Source organism: Propithecus coquereli, unplaced genomic scaffold (assembly GCF_000956105.1).
Source record: "Propithecus coquereli isolate 6110/MARCELLA unplaced genomic scaffold, Pcoq_1.0 Scaffold445, whole genome shotgun sequence".
NCBI classification, from domain to species: domain Eukaryota; kingdom Metazoa; phylum Chordata; class Mammalia; order Primates; family Indriidae; genus Propithecus; species Propithecus coquereli.
In genome coordinates, this window is record NW_012150230.1 from 636,787 (window position 1) to 645,873 (window position 9,087).

The 9,087-nt window shown below is 37.8% G+C and overlaps 1 protein-coding gene across 1 annotated transcript in view; it reads right to left on the reverse strand.

Annotated features, from left to right (window-relative positions):
- LOC105818635 (metabotropic glutamate receptor 8) overlaps window positions 1–9,087 on the reverse strand; it is a 190,756-nt gene that overhangs the window by 115,001 nt on the left and 66,668 nt on the right. Inside the window, exon 3 of the mRNA XM_012654713.1 lies at window positions 6,211–7,146. Coding sequence (XP_012510167.1) covers window positions 6,211–7,146 — 936 coding nt within the window. The remainder of the gene's footprint in view (window positions 1–6,210; window positions 7,147–9,087) is intronic.

Genomic DNA, 9,087 nt, shown 5'->3' on the forward strand with positions numbered 1-9,087 from the left:
CTCAGCCTCCCGAGTAGCTGGAACTATAGGAGTGTACCAAGCCAATTTTTTCTATTTTTAGTAGAGATGGAGTCTTGCTTTTGCTCAGGCTGGTCTGAACTCCAGAGCTCAAGTGATCCTCCCACCTTGGCCTCCCAGAGTGCTAGGATTACAGGTGTTAGCCACCATACCTGGCCAATAAATCTGTTTTAAATTTATCTTAGATAGATTTCAATTTACATTAATACTTGGTTAAACACTTTTGCCACACTTTAAGGTGTGGTTACTAACCCATACGATATTATATTTAGATTTTTTCTTTTAAATTTCTTAAAATAAAAATGTATATGTGATTATAGTCAAAGGAACTATTTGCCTGCAATCTGCTCTTCCTGCCACCCTGTGTGTTTCATGAAATATAAGCATCTACTGAATCATAGAAAATGTATTTCAAAGTTACAATAAGTAAATTAGTCACTATACTCTGTAATATCAAGTCTGGGGTGTCATTAAGGTTCTGTCTATATAGAAAAGATTAAGGCTATTTATATGACATTCCGCTAACCATTTGGAAATGAAGCCATAGTCACTATGATTGAAAATATTCATTCACATTTTAGTCTTAATCAAATTTCGATCATATTAAGAAAGCTAAACCATTTTGACGAGATGTGTTAGTTTTAGGACGAAGTTCCCAGCTTGACTATCTAATGGTCTAGTTGATTAAGTTATTCTAATTGGGGCATAGGAAATTCAAACACTTTGTAAACTCAATGTCGATTAAAAAAGAGGATGAATGTGAAAATACCACAATTTCGCTCACAACCAAATGCTTAAATTCAGTAGTTCTAGGCCCCACAACTTCCTCAGAGCCCAAGAAAGTTGGGTATGGAATCTAAACAAGATTCATGGAGAAAATATGCTTTGTGTTGCCAAATAATATGGCATCCCCGAAAAGAATTGCCCTAAATGTGTAAAGTTAGTAATTTCTACAGTAATAATATGTAACACAACCAGAAAAACAAACAAAAAATACCCCTGGATAAGGCAGCATTCCCTAGGAGAGCTACTTAACAGGCCTGCCTGCATGTGCCCCAGAATCTACTTATCTAACTTTTTTCTTCTAAATCTTCACAAGCCTCTTGTTTTAACTAAGTGCACAAATGAGACCATATAAATGCTTTCTTTTCCAGTTTTGTTTTGTTTTTTTTAAATTTGTTTCTTCCTTTCACAGCTGACTGCAACAATCTGGTATAAGTGATCTTGTCCAGAAACAATCTACCACAATACATGAACTAGCTGTATAACTTGGGACATCACTGAAGCCTTCCCAGGGATCCACTTCAAATGACTATAAGCCGACAAGGAAAGCAAACACTGCAATTTACCAGCAGACAGCTCAGCATATATGCAACAATTACAAACACATACCGTGAATACTGATAATCATGTCCACTTCCCTCCTTTCTAGGAAATGAAGAAATGTCAAGAGACAGGTATGGCTGGAGAATTTCCTCTGGTCTGATCTATTCTGCAAATTTCTTCCATCATTATCCAGGTTATATTGACACTCCTACCACAGGATATTTAGGCTGTTCTTTTCTCCTCTGGCCTATTCCTTAGAGCAGGAATTTTATTACTGATAGCAAAACTACCTCTCACAATTCTTATTAGAGTTATTTACATTTCAAATTATAATGTAAAGATTTCAGTAACTGCATTCTGATGACACTTTGCTTTCCTCCAGAATGTTCTGTTAAATATTTTGCCCCAGGAACAATTCTCTCCTCACTTTCTCCTAATCCTACAGATTCTTCTCTCCCTTGCATCCCTCTTTAACTGCTGCAATCTGCATGATCTACACCCTCAGGCAACTTTCTATGTTTGAGAAAATATTTTCAGTTAGGGAGCTGAACAGACATAGTATCAATGGCTGGAGAAAGTGAGACAATTAAATCATATCCTCCCACTCAATTCATTTGAATATATTCAGTCATTAAACACATATTTTTTTAAGAACCTATTTCAGACCTGCTATTATGCTAAGCGCTGAGGATATAACGGTTATCAAAACTAAATACGGTCCTTGCCCTCATGGGTAAGAGCCTAATGGTAATAATAGCCAACATTTATTCACTTCTTATTATGTGCTAAACAGCTTTCATGACTTACATCATGTAACTCTCAGCTGATCTACCATGATGTATCTATTAGTACAAAAAATATACCGTAAAGAGACAAAAAGTTTTTGTTTTTTTTTTTTAAAGTCAACCATTTTCCTGCCTTTCCTACAATATATGAACTCAAGTCTGCTCTAGTTTGAGAAGAGGGCTGGTGCAGATAGCAGGGGATTACTCTACACTGTTTTATATTTGAATTTGCATTGTTAATATCTGCAGAAGTACAACCATTTGCCTATGTTTTCTCAGCTAGTTTAGCAGATCCAGGATTTGAACCCAAGTCCTCACACTCCAGAGCTCATGCTCTGCCTTACCCCACAGGTGCACCCCTGCACCCCTACACTCTTCTCTCTCTGCAATAGATAAATACAAGGAAAGAGCAAGGGAAGGATGACATGGCAAAGGTATCTGAAAAGTTCCATCAATTCCCCCTTGCTTGGTGAATTTTAGATAGAACAAAAGACAGCTATAATAATCCTTTCTCGCCTTTCTCCCTCAATATTTAGTAGCCCAATTCCAGAATAAGTGAAGGGACAAATGTTTTAAAAGAAATCTATATGGCTTATCGTTAAATGAGGAACTATTTTTTCCAGGAAAAAAAAGTTGCTGGAATGCATCACAATAAGATGCATATAGAAGATTCCCATTATGCCACAGCTAACTTAAGTTACAAATAAGCATTTGTATTATTATATCATTATTGTGAAAGAAACTCTATTTACTTGTTCCATAGGCGTTTATTGAGAAAGTATTACATAAAGGACTCTATATTAAGAGACATATTCATTCAGATATACAACACACAGACACTGCTTACCCTCCACAAATGTATAAAAGTTGACATTTAATGGTGACAAGAGGAAATAAAGGGGTAGGAGTGAGTAGAGGGATGAGTCACAGATGACCCCCAGGTTTCTCCCTTGACCTACTAGATAGATGCTGCACTATGCATCCAGAGGGTGAAGGAAGAAAAGCTGGCTCAGGATTTATTGGGTTTTTGCCACTTTGGGGTTTTATTTTCTTTTCTGCTTTGAAGGTGTCTTGTTTTGTTTCCCTCTGATACTCTGGTTGAAGCACTGTGCTCCTTGGAGCTTGGCAGTGTTATAACCCTTGTCTGGTTATCTAGATTTTATGAGCCCAATTAAGGATGATAATATATGTATTTAAGAGATTTCTGCCATCCTAACAGCTCCTAACCATCCCTAAGGAATCTTTTCATGACTATTAAGTTAATTATATTTTAATTTTTTGTCTTTTCAGGACAATTATGTGAGTGTGTATTGGTCTACGGCTGTGCCTCAGTGTGCCTGCCCTTCCTTCATGCTACTGTTCTATAGGGAAGCAAAACATACATTTATGCCTTGATTTAGTAGAATTCAGCAGTAGGCACAAATGATGTTATTAAAATCTAGTCGGAAAAGAAGATCCATCTTGATTTCAAAAACTGAAAAAAAAAGTAACGTCGGGATGTTACATGGTATTTTATCATTGAATGAAGACACACTCCAGAAAGCTGTCTGTCTTCATGACTCTACTACAAGTGTCCCTTTATAACTTGATTTTACCCAAATGGTTTCCAAAACATCTGTCTAAATTATTCAACTAATTTTACTTTTTATTCCTACTTCTTGTAATTTCAGAGAGACCCGATGGTTAAATGAGTTTTCTGCTATAGACATTATTCTGGAAAGGAAAAAATAAATACATACTGGAAGAAATATTGCTCTCCCATGTCATAAATTCTGTGTGAATACTCATAGTTCTCTTCTTTGCTTTCTCAGATCTGACCCCTCACCATCTTCCCCGGCCCTTGAGCCAGCAGGCACCTTGCTGATGTTGGCAGGCGTCAGGAAGCCATGGGCTGGGAGTCAGACTGAGCCTTACAAAGAAGGCTCAGGAAAGCAGACTGACATGGGTTCAATAATTAGCACAATGCCGGACACAGTGCTCAATAAGGATCTACTGAGTTAATGGACGTGAGTGCTGCCTACGTGTTGTACATGCTTCAAGTTCATAACGAGGGGCTAATTAGCTGAGCATTATAAATGAAAATGGAGGCCTGACCAGCTCTTTAGTACTCCAAAGTCAATACAACTTATTTAAAGCTTTCTTGTAGAAATACAAAAGTTTTATTTATTTTCTATATCTATGTCAATAATTTTAGCAATGTGAAAAAATAAACATTATCAAGCATTTCATGTATTATTTTGAATAATAAGAGCTACTTGGACAGAGAACAGCAGGTAGAAAATTTTAAGGTGAAGTTTTAGAATAACACATGATTATTTTATATAAAGTATCTCATTAGCACAATCTTAGCTATTTACACGACAGCCCTTGATGAAGAGCTGACCTAAATGTAACAACTCCAAGACTATGATGTTCGGAAAATTCCTAGAGTTAGTGTTTCTTATTGATTTCTTCAGTCTATTCAACATTTAATCATATCACAAATACAAAATAAATTCCAATTAACGTATATTATGGTTTATCCTAAAATGTGCTTCTTAGACTGACTTTGATTCCAGGAAACTCAGAAAGAAAAGGGAATTTTGCTATCCACATTCAATCACTTCTCTATAGGCATGGATATAACCTTTCCCATAAAAATATGCATGACTTCCAGGTTTTCAATTGGTTATATCGCTCCCATAGTCTCAGCAGCCCAGGACAACCTCCACCTTCTGGCATATTGGTGTGTTCATTTCGCCCTGAAATACTTAACTGTCTCCATCACTGCTCCTCAGGGGGCAGCTACAAATCTGCAATATTGTTGTTCTGAGAGAAAATGATTATTTTTTGAATAACCTTAAAACAACCTATTTATAAGAGTAACAAATTTACTATATTTGGCAGCAAGTTTGCTGAAGTACATATATTGTCCATACATGGTTGAAGGCCACATTGATCGAGGAAGGGATGAATGCCCATACTAATGAGCTTGCCATCTCCTTGTTCAGGACTTTTTCTCTTAATTTGCTGGGATTTTAAGTCATATGGAACCTCCTTGGAATGGTATAGCCTAGGGAAGGTAATCATCCCCAGGATGTTTGATTTCCTGGAAACTTCTGAGGATGGAGGATGGAACGATCTTTAAGTCCTCACTTTGAGAGAAGAATTTTCTCACATGCACATCAGGGCTGAAGCGCTAGCATTACGAAAAGATAGCATTGGCCTCCCTCTTTCAATCTGGTTTATCTCTATCCCATTACCCAAACCATGGAATTCAGGATTAACTTTAGTTCTCTGCTTTTCTGTATATGGAACTACGGACATCCAGTTTATCCAATACTCTCTTTCAAATAGAGATGTTATTTACTTGCAGCGTTGTAAGTGAAAAAGTTAATGGGAGATCAGTGACAAAGCAAGTCATTTTGGGAGGCTCTATTGATCTTCCCCTTCCAAAAAATTATGAACTTCTTTATATAACTGTCCATTGCTGTCTTCCTTCTCCATCACCATAATCCTCCACATAGGGAAAGTAACAAGAATGAGGGCTGAGAAGAAATAGTAAGATGGTTCAGATTGAACAAAACCATTTCAGTTTCTTTTTGTTGTGATTGTCTTACTGTAAACTTTCCTTCCATGACTAAAATCATCATAATTATCAAGAAATGGCTTTTTCCCAGAGTTACATTAGAACAGAAAAGGAGGCATTTGTCATGCAGTGAGTTATTTCTGGGACAGCTCACCCCTGTGAACTAAGCCTGCCCTTTCTTCCTCCCTCTTTTAATTAACCTTTAGAAAAGAACAGTGATGTTAGTAGATAACAGAGCTGGAAAGAGAGACCTAGAAAGTGACGTGAGCCCTGTCGATCTTCAACCTTGCCAAAGAGGACACATTAAAGTGTTTTTCATGGAAAAATCAGGCTTAGTCAACACATATTCAAAGCAATGTGACCTTGAGAGATATATACATTTCTAAATAAGAATAGCACAGGCTGAAGCATCTTGAGAGAATATAAATGAACCAAAAGGAAAGGAGGAAAAACATCCTAAAGGAAGAAATTAAATTCAGGAAAAAAGTTTCAAGTGCATTTCCTGACACTTACCTTTTCTGCTGACTGGGCTGTACCAAAAAAGATGGGAATGAAAGCTAACCAAATGATGCAGGTGGTATACATGGTAAATCCAATAGGTTTGGCTTCATTGAAAGTCTCTGGGACACCTCTCGTTTTAATGGCATAAACAGTACAAGTGACCATCAAGAGGATACTGTATCCGAGTGAACAAATGAGCGAGAGATCAGAAATATCACACTTGAGCACTCCCCTGGCGTTCTCTGGGTCTAGTGTCCGCTGTTCTCCGTAGTCAATGATGATGTGTGGGGGATCCACAACAAACCAGACAAACACGCCGAGGAGCTGTACCGAGATGAGGCTGAAGGTGATCACCAGCTGGGATGCTGGACTAATGAACTTGGGTGCTGTGACAGATTTCTTCCCCTGCTCAAATATTCGGTGGATACGGTTTGTTTTGGTCAGAAGGGCAGCATAGCTGAAACACATGCCAAGTCCCAGGAAGATCCGTCGGAAGGAGCATATGATTGTATCTGGAGCTGCAATCATTAAAAAAGTGATTGCGTAACAGAGAAAGATCCCTGTGAGGAGCACATAACTAAGTTCACGTCCCGAAGCCCTAACAATAGGTGTGTCATTATAGCGGACAAAAGTCACAATCACAAAGGTGGTAGCAATGATTCCCAATATTGCAATGAACACAGGAACCATGGCCCAGGGAGAATGCCATTCCAATTTAATGATTGGGATAAGCTGGCAGCCTGTGCGGTTGATGTTTGGTCTCTGATCCAAAGGGCAAAGTTCACAGGAGAGCTCATCCACCTGATAGTTGTAACCTTCACAGCGCTCACAGTGCCAGCAGCAAGGGACCCCTTTCACTGTTTTCTTCCTCTCGCCGGGCTTACAGGGCAGACTGCAGACAGACGCCGGGTGAGTGTGCTGTCTGTTAGCCCACTGCATGTCTTCCACCTGTGGGTATAAAAAATTAATGAGCCTTTCATTTTCCCCCATTTATAATATCCTAATCCTAGCCACAGGTTTGTAATAAATCACTGAATGGTGGCAGTACAAATACAGTTTACCATAATAAGAGCCCAGTTCTTTCCCTGATACTGACTTTATAAAAGTGTTAAGTGATTGGCTCCAATAAATCATTCACATCATCAACTTGATGAGTGTCATTAGTTTCCATTTACCTACTCGATGCTGACCAATCTGACATTTGGAGTAAGATTTATTGGCCCAAACAGTTTTAAATCTAAAAAAATAAAATTAAATAAAAAAAAATAAAAAGCCCCATAGAAAGATGTTTTAGAGCTAATCACAAGTATAAATGTCAGAATCCCTTTAACACTGGATTAGGACATAAACCTATATAAAAGATGATCCATATCTTTCTACCATACTTGGGGAAATTCAAATCACATTGTGTCGATTTTGAAAGGAAATGGAAAAATGAGGTAATTTAATTTCTGGCTCTCCTCATGTGTTTATGGAGATAACTATATTAATACGTTTTGCCCCTGTTTAGGCTTGAAATAAGTTTTTTTTTTCAGTCTTACATTTTTATGCTGTGAAAAACACGATGCTGAATAAAATAATTTGATGGCAATGTTTTCTATTGAACAAAAGTAGTTCTGTGATAATTTAAAGCAGTAAAATTAGTACAGATGAGAGGCTTTTTTTACTGTGCTTAGTATTTTCCTCAGGACATTAAAGTTCCACCTTATGCTTTCGGGTTAAATCACAGAATACTTCCACTGAAATAAAAATAGTTTTTGAAGGGGATAGTGCCCATCATTGATCTCTTACCTTGAATTTGTTTTTCATATCAGATATACAGTAATTTTAGTAGAATGCTAATAGGACAAAACTGAACATTATGGATGGTAGGAGACCACTTATTATTAAAAGCAACTACTATAAAAGGTAAACCCTGTGAAGGGTGTGATTTGTTCACTGGTATGAAAAAAAACAGTGACTGACACACAATTTTCCGTCAATAAATATTTGTTGAATTCATGAGGGAGGAAGGATGGGAAGGGCAGCACAGCAGAGCTCTGAGAAATAAAGGCCAACTTGAAAGTACTGGGATTTGGAAATAGAGGGTTGTTCAAACAAGCACAGAAAAGGGAGATGAAGGAATGTTTGTGGAAAAATAATCATACTCCCAAGACTAGGTTTATTAACAATCCAAAAGAATTACTATACTCTGTGGTAGTGAGCCTCCAAGATGGCCCCCGATAACCTCACCTCCTAAAATTCATGCACTCATGGAGTCATGTAGTCCCCTCCCACATTGAATAGGTATGATTTATATAAACGATAGTACATTCCAGAAATGATGGTATGTGATTTCGAGGCCAGGTCTTAAAAGACATTTGCCTTCTGTTTTACTCTCTCTTGGATCACTCACTCGTGGAAGCACCAGTGTCATAAAAACTCCCAAACAACCCTGTGATAAGGAATGGAAGCCTACTGCCAACAGCCAGCACCAAGTTGCCATGCATGTGAGGAAACCAACTAGAAAGTAATCTTTGGCCCCAGTCAAGCCTTCAGATAACTGCAGCCCTGATTGACATCTTAACTACAACCTCATGAAAGACCCTGAGCCAGAGCAACCCAGCTAAGCTGCTTCGGAATTTCTGATCTACAGAAAATATATAAGATAATAAATGTTTATTGTTCTAAGCTGCTAAATTTTGGAGTTATTTGTTCTGCAGTAATAGAAAACTAATGCAGTTCAAACAAAGCTTACCTGTTCTGTGGCCACCGTCATTCTAATATCAGTGCAGGAATCTATTGAGAAGGTGCACCCAGTGACAGCTACTAAACACCTTAAAAATACCCCAAAGTGTGAAGTTTCAGAAATATTCCTTCATCACTTTTAAAGTTTCCTCCTCTTTGGCA